The sequence below is a fragment of the Ostrinia furnacalis genome, unplaced genomic scaffold (assembly GCF_004193835.3).
Source record: "Ostrinia furnacalis isolate ACB-3 unplaced genomic scaffold, ASM419383v2 OfSCF2609, whole genome shotgun sequence".
NCBI classification, from domain to species: domain Eukaryota; kingdom Metazoa; phylum Arthropoda; class Insecta; order Lepidoptera; family Crambidae; genus Ostrinia; species Ostrinia furnacalis.
In genome coordinates, this window is record NW_021132848.1 from 448,017 (window position 1) to 463,752 (window position 15,736).

Genomic DNA, 15,736 nt, shown 5'->3' on the forward strand with positions numbered 1-15,736 from the left:
GTAAAGTTATACAGCTATCCCGGTATAGGGTTGCCAGGTACAAAAACACAAGCCGGACTCGATGCTTAATTTGGCCGGACATTACCCTAAAAGCCAAAGCCGGACACGCCTTTTTTTGCGATTTCACGAGTGTGCAATTTGTATTTACATAGCTCGTGAATGAGTACTATTAACTATCATCTTCGAAACGGTAGCCCAACATCTTGTATCAGTCCCTAAAAAGCCAAAAATGGGACACCTGGCAACCCTATGCCGGTACCGATTTAGGTAGGATTTGGATGGTAGGCGGTCGAATGGCTATGGGCGCGGGCCGTGTTGACGAAACATTATGATTTTACTGTACTGTACTGTTCTAAGACAACAATACCACGTATCCCTGGCTGACACCTCAGGGTCTTTGGTTATTTCCAGTTCCACAAAAAAGTTTCTGATGATGATTAGATGGCTGGCTGTCAGCAAAAAGCAAAAGATCGGCTTTCTGTAAGCCGATCTTTATTACCCCTCCTTTGCTATATAAACATCAAACATAATAATTCACTTTTTCATTTTATTAAAGTAATGTACACACGACAGCACATGTATCAAGCTACCCTTTTTTGTTGCATACTCGCCCCTATTACAACTGCACAAGAACCCGCAGTGGTTACGTTGACGTGCCGTCGTCCGTACAATAAAAATTAATTTGACATTATCATGTCATGTTCCGACGGCTCACCAACTCGAATATGATAGGAATTTATTAAAAAATCGAACACCGAATTATCGTAATGCATTCATTAAAGAATAACTCGCAAATGCATGTACCGTGTCGTGTACCTTTAATGCCGCATTTGTAATCATTGCCGTGGACAGGAGGCCACATCTGCAGTGCAGACCTCAATCAAAACCGACCCCATGTACACCGGTCAAAATCGTTAAACGATTATATCCCGTGTGACTCAGCAATAAGAGTCACAAAGTAATCGTTTACCGTGACCATTGTACAGCAATAGACGTAAAAAATAAAGTGCATCAAATCGTTAGAAAGGGGTCGTCCCTGTCAGGATGGCCAGGTGTACTTTGGCACGGAATGTAGATGAATGCAGTAGGGTCATAAGATTGCAAGCTTGCTTGTAAATGGAAAATTTTACGCTATGATAAGACAAGACAGATCGCGATTTTTTACGAGTCAGCTAAGAATCAACAGATTGTTCCGATCATACCCGCGCATACGGAGTTTTACAGTTTTTATCAATTATAAGAAGGCATTCTTGTATTTGAGTGTAGTATAACTTGAGTGTAGTATATTTCTTGATCGCGTGGTAGGTCACCTACGCGAGTCAGTAGTCAGACCTAGGCCAGTCCAGGCCAATAAAATCGGCAGAGGGAAACCGCGTATATGATTGCAACAGGCAGTCTACAAACAGGGAGATCGTGCGGAGAGCTGTAGCCGCCTCTACAACCGACGTGAACGCCTCAATGTGGCCACGATTTATTTATTTATTTATTTATTCTTGCTGAATTGTCTGCACGAGATTTTCAATAATACTTCTACATACTCGAATGAACAATCAACCTGCAAGGAGAGAGTCTACTGACATTCCCATTGATTACATTTTGCAGGTGTAGGAGAGCGATAACATTCGGCCCCTTTTTAAAGTAGACGTGGCTTAATAGGTTCATTAACAGGTATTTATTTAGAAGGGATGACGGAGTAATTGAATACGTTATATTTTAACGCCCTTTGCGATACTGCGAAAGTAATTTTTAACCCATCTGCTGTAAAAGCTACGTGTTTGTTTAACATGTTCGTAGGAGGTAGGCTGTTATTGTATGAAACTGGCTGAATATCAAAAGATCTAGGTTGATAAAGACTTCTACAGGTCTTCTCCAGCAACGGGACTATTCCCACCTCTCGTTCCCACCGCTGCAACTCCTGTGTAGCCAGGATCTAAAGCTTGATCGCCAATAAAAACCCAACCAGTGAAGGTCATGTTTGTCTCGGGAGAAAATTAAACTGTCATTGGACCCGCAACGAAATTAAGATTTTTCTACAGTAAGTGAAATACTATGATAAGTGGGTTTTATTTTATTCGAATTGTATGTAGTACCTACAGTACATGGAAACGCTATTGCTACAACAAGGCCACTTTTTCAGAGTTTTGTTCGAGTAAATCATGGCAATAAAAGCCTATAAAGTTCCAACAATAGAAGGACAAAGACCTCTATCACTGAATCAATCAGCAAAAACGGTTGTCTCATGGCGCAGCCTAGCGCTTTGTCCTGTTTTTTGTGTAACAGCGGTGCCCGTGGGCGATTTCTTTGCGTTTTTATCCGACTGTATATTGGCAACTTATGTTTTCTTTGTATGATTATTTCTTAAAATACAACCGTTTCCTAGATACCGGGTATTGGAAGAATTTTATTGCATATTGGATTATGTACAAGATACAGTTTTAATACATTTTTCTTCTTTTTATGATGCCCTTATTCATAGAACTCTTACAGACTGTATGTACCTACCTACTATGATAGTATTTTCAGAAAGCGTGCAAAACTTTTTATTTAAAAATGCGACTTATTCGAAAATCCTAATTAGAATAACTTCGTAATTAAAATTTTAAAAGTCAACCACGCTTTTTCGTTTCTCCAAATCATACGCAGAATTTATTTACCGTGGCGGGGCACTTTCGCAACGAATTTCGCACCATGCAAAAACGTTATATAAATGAGTAGGCCGCTGCTCTGGGGAAAACTACGAACAATTGCGACAGGAGATTACGATTGTAATTTCAATTCTCAGTCTTTTTTTAGGCTGACATAATGGCTTAGCGCCCTTTTGCAAGATGGAGAGACGTTTGCTACGTGAATTAATTAATAATTGACTGGGATTGCTTCTTCAGAAAAACACCTGAGATTCGAACTTTTGTGGATAATAGTGTATGAAGTCGATGTTTTTCTTTTAGCGTGATGATGAGGTCAATCAAAATAGCTAAGTCTCATGGACTTCCACACACAACCAGTCAGAGCAAAGGTGTTTTAAAATTTAAGCAAACAATTGTCAGTAATTTCAATTTTAGATTTCCAAATACAGTGAAACTTATCAAAGAGAAAACCAACAAAACTGTTATACCGTCCCCCAAATAATGAACATAATATTTTGGTCTTCCGTACAACAAACCACCAAAGCTAGCACGTGTACACAAAAATACTCCGACAAAAACGAATGAAAATAGGTTCGGCAAATATTATGTCATAGCAAATTGATCAAACATACCTATTCCGTGATTTTCGAGGCGGATTATGTTTGTAGTACGTAGGTATTATTACAGATTACGCAATAAAAACATTTCTTTCGACCCATGCTGGGAAAAATGATTTTGTCCTATTGATCAGGGACACAGCAGGAATTATGCGGAATAAATATGCAAAGATTATGCGTGCTCGAATTTTCAGGCTTATTCACGAGAGATTCTGGTGATTCAGAAATGATACATGAGCCTACCTGTGAGTTAAAAGACGTGTCATGATAGCGCCGTGTGTGCAAGATTGCCCAACTTTTTGCAATACCATTATTGTAAAGCATTTCCAGCTATCGTGTGAGAGTGAGGACAATTCCTCCATTTGCCTCCGGTTAATTGGAGAGGGTCGTGAACCTGCAGTGGAGGTTAAATGATTCAATGATGATGAAAACATTTCACCCGTGTCAAAAAAGATCGCCCTTATCCAACTGATAGTGGGCGAACTTAACACCACGTCAGCTTAATGTCGGCGCTGACACGTACGCAGTGATATCGCGTGTAGGTACAGCGTAATTCAACATTGATAACGTCATGTTGACCTGGCAAATACCTCAATGCGGTGTCACTGACACCAGCCCAAATTGTTTAGCTGGCTAATTGGCAATTTATTTGCAAAGCTCACGTTTACACGTAATGCGCGCCGAATATTACGGACTTTGGACATTTTTCAGCAATCACATAGCAGACGCGCAAATTCTTTTAGATTTTAAATAACTGAAGAGGCTTATCAGATAGTTGTTTACGTTTAAGGGCTGGAAAAACGTCGCTACTGTCACTTAATCGCAGGATTGAAAAGGCCGCCACGAAATCACCATTAAACCAGCACCAATGCTAAAATATGTTTGCTTGCCCTAAATGCTAATTAAATTCCGATCAATAGAAAGAGAGATAATGAATGGAACGGTAGAAGCAAGATGGAATTGCCTGTTACCTTTCCTGATAACTGATTGGGGCTATTTCAGATAATATAACAGAAAGACATATTATCAAGGTAAATAATACTGTTGAAACTTCTTTGTAATAGGTGCAATTTTACAATAAAAATGAGTAGCTCAATGTTACACAGCGTGCTATGGAAAAGGCTATGCTCGGTGTTTCTTTACGAGATCGAATCAAAAATAAGGAGATCCGCAAAACGAACTAAAGTCGCTGACATAGCCCGACGGATTAGCAAGTTGAAATGGCAATGAGCAGGGCACATAGTACTCCCGATGGGGAAGCAAAGTTCTGGAGTGGAGGTCGCATAACGGAAAACGCAGCGTGGGTCGTCCACCCACAAGGTGGGCCGACGACATCATAAAGGTAGCAGTAAGGCGCTGGACGCAGGCCGCTACCAATCGGGCAGTATTGAAAGCATTGGGGGAGGCCTATGTTCAGCAGTGGACGTCCTATGGCTGAGATGATGATGATATGAAAAATCAACAGTTGCTGGCATAAATTCGAATCATTACAATGGAGACCACAAATAGCTAGCTATGCTAATGACAGGTATTCAGGTAATATTGGTCATGGTGAATATAATGCAATATTATTTGAGAGAATTATATGAATAAAATATTATCTGTAAATGTGGCTGGTCTGATGATAAGCAGTTATTGATAGATTAACTTGACAATAGATATTTCATTAGTCATATTCTACAGAATAATGTCCAACTTGTTTCAATATTTCATGTTGGTAAATGGTAACATGACAAATTCACATTAGACATTTGTTATGATTATTTCATGTTTTATTTATGAATATTAATAGATAATCTCTTCAATGAATAAAAGATAGGTTACACAGTACTTGAGTTTTTTATAGTTACTACCTACAGTTTGTTTTTCTAAAACTGTAACGACATCAGAACTGTACTAATAAATGTGGCTAATCGTTTCATTTTGTAGTTCCTTGAAACTTAATTGGACAGAAATATTTAATAACTTCTCTGTATTGTTTACAAAATAGCAGACATTCATTCGACAGCAGAAACTGCCAGAACCATGTTGCAAGTGAAGTTTTGCAAACACATCAAAGTGTTACATTTGATATGTTTGCAGTTAACAACGGATCAGCTTTCTATAATACAAGAGAACAGGATATGCCTAGCTAATTTATTATTACAAAAATGTATGGCACATTGAGAAACATAGTGCAATAATTATTTTGGACTATTAGCATATTTCGATCATTCTGTATCGTTAAAATAAATATGCTGGAGCCTGGACAAATTTTATATGTTGAATTTTGTGTTGAATGGAAGACTAATGATTTGAATATTTAAATACTCTTGAAATGTTTTATTATGATTGAAGGAAAATTGGTTTTTCTGAGGAAACTGAAGACAACTCTTTTAGTCAATTTATAGACATTTAGTACATAATACATAATTCCGTCATCAACATTATGGAAATATTCATTGGAATAAGATTATATTATCTTTTTATAAAAAATAAGATGAAAATACAGAGTAAGTTTTATTTTAGATGTTAAAATTAGAGATGAAACGGATAGTTGTTTGGCCGGATACCGGATACCGGATATCCGGCGAGCTGCTAGGCCGGATAGCCGGATATCCGGCGGCCGGATAGTTGTCCCATTGTCATGTTGCATGTCGTAACGAGTTTAGCGCCGCACAGGTGCTTCAAACGCGATCAGTGGGTCTAGTAGACTAGACAAGTCACACTTTTCGAAAATCGAATCTGTTCGAATAGAATGTCAGATTTTGCCACTCGTCTAAGGGGCAGATCAATTCGGGCGATTTCGGTTGCCATCGTGAGTATGTGATTGAATAGCGAAAATTCAATTAGTTTACTTGCTGCGTAATCTGACTGAACTGCATTATATACAGGGTAACTTTGAAATCGTTGGCATTCTTTTTAAAATAAGACTACTCACGATTCCCCAAATATGAGTCGTATCAAATTAATTAAACTTTCAATATTTGAAATCTTGTACAGACGACAGCACATAATGTATTAAGTGTTAATTTGCAACAAAATGTATAGGATGATGTGCTGTTGACTGTACAATAGTTTTAAACTCTTTTTAAGAGCACACTAATACAAATACATAGTTTATTTTATTTATCAGGACAACTAAAAAGACAAACACGCATACATGGAATTACTATAACTAGAAGTGCTTAGAACTAAGAAGTTAAAATAATGACAAAAAATCTCATTGGATTTGTCTCATATTTGGGGAATGCACTATGTACCTATTATGAGTAGTCTTATATTAAAAGGATGCCAACGATTTCAAAGTCACCCTGTATGTCATCAGACCATCAGTGAAAAAAAGATCGCCTATTTTATTTGGCAATATTTCGACATTAAAATATATTTACTATTTATTTATGTATTCGTCATTAGAGTGGATAGCCCAGAAAGGAAATTAGTTTTTTGTAAGGCCTTAAATATGGCTTTTTTGTAACTTTTTGGACTTTAGATAAAAACCGTCATTATTATAAGCAATTTTATTGATATTTAACTCAAAGATTAATGTGTTTCATTTTATTATAGGAAATTTTCGTAGTTTTTTAATATCCGGTATCCGGCCGGATAGTGAGCTACTATCCGGTATCCGGCCGGATAGTAAATTTAGGCCGGATATCCGGCCTACCGGATAGTTGCCGGATATCCGTTTCATCTCTAGTTAAAATTTCCTTTTAGAAGATATTGTTAGATTTTAAATTTCAGTCTTATGAAGGTTTATAAAACTTACAGAAAAAGTATTGTTTCCAGCTGGTGGCTTCAAAAACACATACTTTAATTTTCGGATTTCTAGACCCTAGTAATGTCAACAAACCCTGCTAAACCATAATTTAATCTCTTTTAGACCTCAAAATGTGTCGTTTACTACAGAGCTCTGAACCGTTTTCCTTGTACAAGCGTAATACAACAGAAATATGCCTTCCGACTTAGAATAAAACACACAATGATGATTTTATCTTTTGAAACCGGGTTACAGAACAAAGTTGCCTACCAAACTCCGACATTAAGGCGCGTGAGAAGCGAACAGCTGCTTCCGTCAGTCCTGACCGGCTTGCCGGCGCCTGCCTGGCAGAACCACGCCACTTAAACCCCAATATAGTCAAATAGGTTACCACGAATGACGGACGAATTTTCCGTAACATAAAACCCTAAAATTCAGGCATACGAACACAGAAAAAATTGTACTCACGTTATAAAACAGGTATCATCCAACAACAGCGCTCATTGCGATCCAAATAGAGCTATCACTGCATAAATAATCACAATTCAACACTGAACATTTTCTATGGCATCCAACGCAATATTGCACAAATGACCCTTTTAACATCGATATCTCATAACAAATTGCACGGAAACATATAGAATACACAAACACAAAAACTAGGATAATATTTATAAAGTTATTATCACAATATAAATGGAATATCACACAAACGGATATCACTTTTCTAGATGTCCTTGCATTCACATAAATTGGTAGCCATCTTGCGTTCGTCCGAGCTAACAAAAAAGGTTGCCAACACTAAAAATTAATTTACCCCATTTAGTGGAGAACCAAAATGGGTAAACTAAATCTATAAAAAATGTTACATTTTGGAAATTATTGTTATGTTCAGGCTTAGTAGATTTGAAATGTTTTGAATATTTATTGTTCAATAAATACTTTACCTAGGCAGTGTATGTAATTCCTAGGTATTGTATAGAATACCAGCTGGCCCACTAGCAATGTGTAAAGTGAACAGATTTTGGACTGTATTGATCATTACTATTTATTTTGTACTAATCTAAAATGTAAAGTCATTTCATTTATTTATGTTTTGTTACTAAATAATAATTCGCGATCGCGGTCATTTTAAAAATTGAAATATCACTTTTTACTTTAGTTCAGAGTTTCAGACTATGCTTTTAAACAACTTAACAAAGTATTTTGTAGTTTGTCAGCCGTTTGGTGTAGTGGTTCGAAACGGACTACTATTCCGGAGGTAGCGGGTTTGATTCCCGCACAGTACACACATTTGTGTGCATAAACATATTTGTTTGTATTGGACTGGGTGTTTTCTATGTATAATAAGTATGTATTTACAAAAAAAAGTATTTAAGTATGTTTATATCCGTTGTCTAGTACCCATAGTACAAGCTTTGCTTAGTTTGGGACTAGAAGCGCAGTGTAAAATGTCCAAGGATATTTATTTATTTATTATTTATCTACTTACATGAACGATCAGGCATAATAACCAAATAATTAACCATTTTGCGAAGCCAGTAAAATTCGGTTTCCCTTTGTTTTTACAATATAATTTAAAGTAAAGCAATAGTTCTATTACTAGCTTCTGAAGCTGTGAAATAACAACATAGTCAAATAAATAAATATTTTATAATAAAACTTATATTTTATACTTCACCAAAACTATAAAACTTTTGCACGAAAATGTATTCCATGTAAAAGTAAAAAAAACTATAAATTGTTTTTGATGCAGATAAATTAATGAGCCATTTAAATTTCAAATAGGATTTCATTATAGTAAAGAAATACCAGAAAAAAACTAGATATCCTACTAACAAAACTATAAAATACATAAGTGATAGTGTGACAGTAATAGTGCGCCCAGATTGGGCGCACGGGCTCGGGCGACACGCTGGTCATAGTGGTCATCCTGCTCACCCTGCTCTTGAGTGAGCAGGATGTTGAGTTTGCCGCGCGAGCCCGTTCGCCCAGTCTGGGTGCACCATAACAACATCACTCATTATTTATTATGGATAATGGAAGAATTTCCACAAAAATTAGGTGAACTCATATTGCTGGCAACATTTTCAAGCATAGACAATGTCAGTTGATTTTTTTTTTCTTAAAAATAGGGAGAGACCAAAGTACAGTAAAATATACAGCTAAGAGTTATAAATTTGTATTTTCGACATTTTATTTAAAATTAAATCACTTTGGGGTTTATTTTACTAACAAAAAATACCTAACTAACCCACAAAATATCGACCACCAAAATGCGTACTAGGTTTTATGTGAATAAAATTTTGGCACTTATAATTAAATAACCCTCTTCTGGCGCAGTCGGGTAAAAAAGTCTTCCATCTATAAAAATGAAACCCGTTTTCCGTTGTCACGACATAACATGAAAACGGCTTGACCGATTTGGCTGATTTTTTTTTGTAGTTTTCTAATACTCTGTACAAGGTTTTTACGGAAAAAAAATATAAAGAAAATCTCTACGCTAAGGCGGTACGAAGTTCGCCGGGTCAGCTAGTTTACAATAAATGATCAATCTTACAAAATCCGTCTTTTCTCCCTATATTTCTTTTGCTTGCTTCTTTTGATTGGAATAGAGAAAGGGGGAGAAGTACATACTTATCTTTCTATAGTATGTAGGTAAAAGTATTTCTTTTTTGTATGGTAATATCATTATTGGAATAGATAAGGCAAATTGTGTCGTACTACAGTACGAGTAGTACGTACCATACATACATATTATTTAAGTTTCATATTATGCCACAAAAACACTGCTAGCTTATATTCTTAACACGTACCTACACAATGAGCAATAACTATTCAAGATTAACTCAGATCAACTGTTTGATGATGTCGCTATACTAGGTTCTTTGGACAGAGTGTGACCATACATAGTCATACAATATTATGAAACATGTTGAACACCAGTAGGTACTTTTATTATTTAAGTATTTTCACAATAATTTGTTTTAAGACGAAACTTTATTTACCTATTTACGTCATAAGACAAGCAAGGAATAAATAAATAGGATAGGATTGGATAGGATAGGTAAATCTAATTTTCATCCTTAAATAAAACAACAAAATAAATTACGTAACCTTTTTTATTATCTTTTCACGTTTTTCTCTCTCTTAATTTTACGTTAATTTTAATTGACATCTTACAGACCACAGGTCTTACAATTATATCTTAAATAAAAATACCACAACGTTAAAGAAAAATAAAGAACGAAATTTTTAAAGTACGCTCAGGTAAAGGCAAGAAAAAAGAAAATGCACAATTTGCTTACAAACAATATACGAGGGTAGTTTTAGAAATCGTTAGAAAAACCATTTATCATCTCAAATTAACTTACACATCGCCTTCTAAAACGAAGGAATTCTTACTTATTATTATGGTACTTTAATGTTTTTTCATATTTCAACTTGCAAAAAGGCAGTAGACAAGTGATTACGTTAATCTAAAGTTAGATAAGTACCAATTGCAACTCTCTCATCAACACGTTGGAATGCAAAAAAAAGTTACATAAAGGATATCCCAATTACATATAAAGAAAAAATGCACGATTTATTATTAAGTCAAGTGTTTCTGACTAGACAATCACACACACATCAATAAGGCCACTGATCCCTAAAATGGGTCCGATTTAAAATTGGAACGCCATTGCGCGGGAAAGTCTTGTGAAATGTCATCGAGCATTCTGTCACAGATTAGGTAGCACTCGACATAGACAAGTTTTCTGACACAATCACCCATCCTGGCAACTTGCCGCTTGGCGTTCACACACAAAGTCAGGTTGATCGGTCGTCGATTGGAGCCGCGAGTCGAGCCCGGGTCGCTCACTTGACGATGACGCCCGGGCTCCTCTGGTATTCCACGGGGAGGTAGATGTGCATCAGCTTCTCTATCTCACACCTGCACAGGGGGCACCGTTCGCATCTGTAACAGAGGAGAACATTGTTTAATTTAATGACTGCTTTAAGATACAACTATTGTATTTACTGCTTAATTTTGACTTATATTTCTTCAATAGGTAGGTGCTCGATTATAAAGATTCCCAAAAGTAGCTATAAAAAAATTAAGAAGAAGAAATTAACTTGAGATGGTTCTCAATGCTGATAAGGTACCTAGTGTACGTATACATATAGGTACAAGCAATGATATTATATAAAAACAAAAGCAGATAATGTTATAAGCGCTCGCGCTGTGAATACTCAAATACGTCCCAATTGGGACGTCTTGTGTTTAGTCTTCGTGTGGCCTGCGTCGTGCGCAATCGCGTGCGTACCACACCGTAAATTCCTGTTCTTACCAAAATAAATAAAAAATGCCATCGTTTGTGTTTCGAAAGTGTACCAATTACGACTCTAAAGTAAACAAAATACAAGGGATCTCTTACCACATGTGATTATGCAAAATTATTTAGTATTTATATTTTCAATTATTTATGCAAACAATCAAGACGCCATGCGCCATGTTCAAGTTAAGAAAGAGAAAGCGATTTTGTTTTGACGTTAGAGCGATAAGGATGCGTGCGCTGCGGACATAGATTAGTTAGTGCAGAATCGTTAAAACTATAGCTATCTCTTTCATTTGCGTGCTATTTCGTATCTTTTGTTTCACTTATCAGTTACATTTGTCAATGTGTGCAATTTGGAATAGCTCGGCACGGATTCAAATCGTAATTTCTATGAACGTAACATATCTATAGTTCTTTAATATCATTGGGTACAAGTCTTGGCGAACGCAGCGAAGGGCTAATGGCAGTTGGAAGAGAATAGCTGAGGATCGAACTCAGTGCGCTGCATTAGTTGGGGCATGCTTATATCCAGCTGTGAAATGGTAGCAATAATGATGATTATAGGTCAAAAACGCTCCACAACAAGAACAAACATTTGAAAGAAAGAAAGATAGAAAAATTATTTATTTGACAACTGCTTAAGTAATAAAAAAAAAGTACAATTGAATTTCAGCCACAGGTTGTCCACTGAACGTCCTTCCTTGAGGCCTATCAATTAAAAGAACAATGATATAAGGCAATATTTACCTCGGCGCGCACTCCTGGCAGCAGACAACATGGCGGCACGGCAGGAACAATGTGTCCATGGCGCTGTCCATGCACACACGGCACGCCAGCGCGTCGCCACCGCTGCGTGACCGAGACCGGGACTCCTGGGGGCAAAGAGGTAACGTTAGAACACGTTGGACACATTAAGGCCTCAGCCTCGAACTTAGCGGGCAGCGGGGCGGCGGCGGCGGCGGCGCGGGAGCGGCAGGATCTTATGCGTAAAATCAAATAGACCGGTTCTCGAAAACAGCGGCGCGGGAGCGGGCAACGAGCGGGCAGCGCATTCCTTCTTTTGCCCACAATAAATCGAGCGTTAGGAATAAATTTGAATCGAAATAAAATTGTCGCCGTTGTTCAGACATTTCGTTTGCGAATAAAAACAAATATCTCGACAACACAACACTTCGCCGCTAAAGCGCCGCGCGAGCTGCCCGCTTGTTTCGAGAACGGGTCTGCGTTGCCCGCCCCGCTCCCGCGCCTTAAATACCGGGGGCACAAAAATGAACAGCCTAATATTTAGTTGATGTACCTACTCTTATAGTAGAGTTAAGCAATGAATAGTGACTGAGTTTCTTGCGCTGCTTCTTCTCAGCACTGGCCCATTATTGTCCCGAAGCAGTGGTAGGGTTAATATTGGGACGTGTAAAAGTGCTTTTTAAAAGCCTATTTGCAAAAATAAATGAGTTTTATGAGTTTTTAGTTTTAGTTTTTGCTAAAATCAAGTGGCAGTGGGCGGGGCACATAGCTCGTAGAGACGATGGCCGTTGGGGCAGGAAAGTTCTCGAGTGGCGACCACGGGCTGGAAAACGTAGCGTGGGCAGGCCTCCTACTAGGACCGACGATCTGGTAAAGGTCGCGGGAAGAGCCTGGATGCGGGCAGCGCAGGACCGTTCATTGTGGAAAACCTTGGGGGAGGCCTTTGTCCAGCAGTGGACGTCATTTGGCTGAAACGAACGATGAGTTTTTAGAGGCAGTTCCATTCTTCCAGCAAGGCACTGCAATCGGAGATCTCTTCAGTACTCTTTGGAGGAGCCAGAAGAAGTGTACTAAGGAAATACTTAGGGAGGGGCTCCAGGTGGCAAAGAGGTAACATTATGACACGATGGATAGCAAAAACAAGCAGTGGGGCTCTTGGGGGCAAGGCGGTAATATGAGGACATTGAGGACATGTTGACTAAAGCAAATAACCTCAAAATACGGGTCACAGAGCACAATCAAGGTGTCACCTTGCAATGAAAATAGTGAAAACAAGGAGACCGGATATGTGCAAACACTCACACTGAAAGGGGAAGGACGCGGGTCATGAACAATCGTTGTTATTTTGTAGTTATAATTTATACAAAAATTTAAGCTGTGATTGCAACTGGAGTCTCTTGTTTTAACTTTATTTACGAGTATATTGTGCACCTAATTATCCGCTGCTGCGCCATTGTTTAGTAGTGGAAGCTTGAGGCAACCAAGTTTTGATCACGTGTTTTGAGGGTAGTTGTTACATTGCACTCGTCCCGAGCGTAGAAGCGCTTGCACGAGTGTTATGAGGGTAGTTTTGTGAGTGAACTGTACGAGGGTAGTTAGTTGCTCTCGTCCCGAGCGTAGAAGCGGTGGCGCGCGAGTTGTAAGGGTAGTTTTGTGAGTGAACTGTATGAGGAGTAGTCAGTTGCTCTCGTCTCAAGCATAAGGACGGCGCGCACGCGGCTCGTAATGCTAGCACAAAATGTGAGGGTAGTTATAATGAAGGTACTGTATGCTTACCATGAGTTTACGTTAGGTGTGCTCGCTAGCGACTGCGTAAAAAAATTACATTAAGTAATTGTATGACATATTGTGCAGCGCCCCTAGCGGCTACTTTCAAGAAACAAAATTTTCATAGAGATTTTTGACGTACTTGCTAGTGAGCACACCTAACGTTAACTCATGGTAGGTACACTGATGGTAGTTATTTACCTTGCTCTCGTCCCGTGCGTCAGGGCGGCGGCGCGCGCGCGGCTCGTGGTGCGTGCGCGCGTGCAACTCACGACGCGCGCGATCGTGCACCTCGCGGCACGTGCTGCGGATGTCGAACACGTAGCGGCGACCCAGCGTCGTCGCGTCGTTGAAGATCGACGCTATCGTGCCCTGGAAGAGACGATAGCGAATGTCAGTTAGTCTAGAACAGGAAAACGAACGAAAGAGGCCTCTTTTTTAACCTGGGAAAAAGATCTATGCATATTGCATACGCTTCATGCGGGTTAACTTGTTGGAAAATTACGTGGATGGAACATAAACCAACTAAGTAAACTTGGAATTTTCCCGACTTCCAAGCAGGGCCGGATTAACCATCTCGGGGCCCCTAGGCACAGCTCGTTTCGGGCCCCCCTTTTTTTGTCGCGGAGGAAATGCTTTGCGCACCGTCACCACTGCCGGGGGATAGGGTGGTATGTGGGACTCCCGACGCCCTAAAAAGAGCGCTGCTCCGTCCTGAAAAGAACGGGGTATACCCACTAAAACCTCCGCGGCGTTCCGTCATCGCCCAAGTGGGGGTGTCGCGAGTATCCGGCCGTAGCCTTAGACTTCAGCGACACCACCGGTGACAGCTCGCCTACACGGCGGACCCTACACGCCCCCCTTGTGAGGGTCCGACGGGAATGGCCCGACGCCAAGCCGTTCCCGTCAGACGAAGGTGACAAGGGTGCCCCCGCACCCCCAGCCTGCTGTTCGCCACCTAGGGGCAGAGTAGAACGGTCGTACAACCGCCTTCTCCACCCCCTTCTCCGCCTGCGGAGTGATGATGCGAGAGGATCGTTCTCCCGCTCGCGCTCCGCTGCCTTATCCTCCTCTTCGCAAAAGGAGGCCAACGCCATACAGCATCCTCCACTTCCCAACATGGCGTTGACCAGGGTCGGAAGCGAAAGATCCCGGCCCACGACCGCAGTGAGGACACGGCGCTGCTCCTCCCAGCCTGTGCAGACTGCGAGGGTGTGCTGCAGCGTGTCATCCGCCGCGCCGCATTTGTGGCACAGCGGGAATTGCTCTCTCCCGATCCTATGCAGGAACGAACCGTAGCAGCCATGCCTGGTCAGCACCTGCGTCAGACGGAACATAAGGAACCGGTGCGGTCGTTCCATCCAGTCTAATTGGTCCAGAACAGGACCAATGGCGTCCAGAGTTCGGCGGCCAAACTGCGCGCGAGTCATGTCTTCCTTCCAGCGGTCGATCATGATCTCGCGCTCTTCCTGCCTGACGGCGCCGCGCCCCTCTGGGGCCGGGCGCATTCCACGCGCCTTCTGGTCTGCCATCCGGTGATAGATGACACAAAAGACCCCAGCTTCTAGCTCCCAAGGAGGAGTACCAGCGAGGACGCACGCCACAGCGTGCCCTAACGTGCGGTAGGTCCTCGCGACTTTCTGCGCAATGGACCACTGGAGCCTGCATTCTCCCTCTTGTTGAGTGCGTCCGCCCAGATTGGGGTGCCATACAGCGCCATGCTCCCCAGAACGCCGGCATAAAGTCGACGACACCTCGTTTGTGGCCCTCCCAAATTCGGGAGGAGCCAACTCAGTGCGCCGGCTGCCTTGAGGAGGCGTGGCGCTAGCTGGTTGAGGTACGGGCTAAAATTCCACCTCCCGTCAAGCGTGAGGCCCAGATATTTCATCTGGCCTTTGACGTCAATCCTAACGTCCTCAACCACAA

The 15,736-nt window shown here is 40.5% G+C and overlaps 2 protein-coding genes across 2 annotated transcripts in view; both read right to left on the minus strand.

The window, feature by feature from the left end:
• Positions 1 to 7,764, minus strand: part of LOC114356037 (uncharacterized) — a 143,881-nt gene extending 136,117 nt beyond the window's left edge. Inside the window, exon 1 of the mRNA XM_028309122.1 lies at positions 7,449 to 7,764. The gene's annotated coding sequence lies outside the window, so the exon portion shown is untranslated. The remainder of the gene's footprint in view (positions 1 to 7,448) is intronic.
• Positions 7,765 to 10,109: 2,345 nt separating this feature from the next.
• The window catches only part of dnr1 (E3 ubiquitin-protein ligase defense repressor 1), a 42,444-nt gene continuing 36,817 nt past the window's right edge, over positions 10,110 to 15,736 (minus strand). The window contains exons 4-6 of the mRNA XM_028309097.1: positions 14,012 to 14,182; positions 12,047 to 12,171; positions 10,110 to 10,938 (exon numbers count right to left, since the gene is read on the minus strand). Of these exons, the coding sequence (XP_028164898.1) occupies positions 10,839 to 10,938; positions 12,047 to 12,171; positions 14,012 to 14,182 (396 nt within the window). The 3' untranslated portion in view covers positions 10,110 to 10,838. The remainder of the gene's footprint in view (positions 10,939 to 12,046; positions 12,172 to 14,011; positions 14,183 to 15,736) is intronic.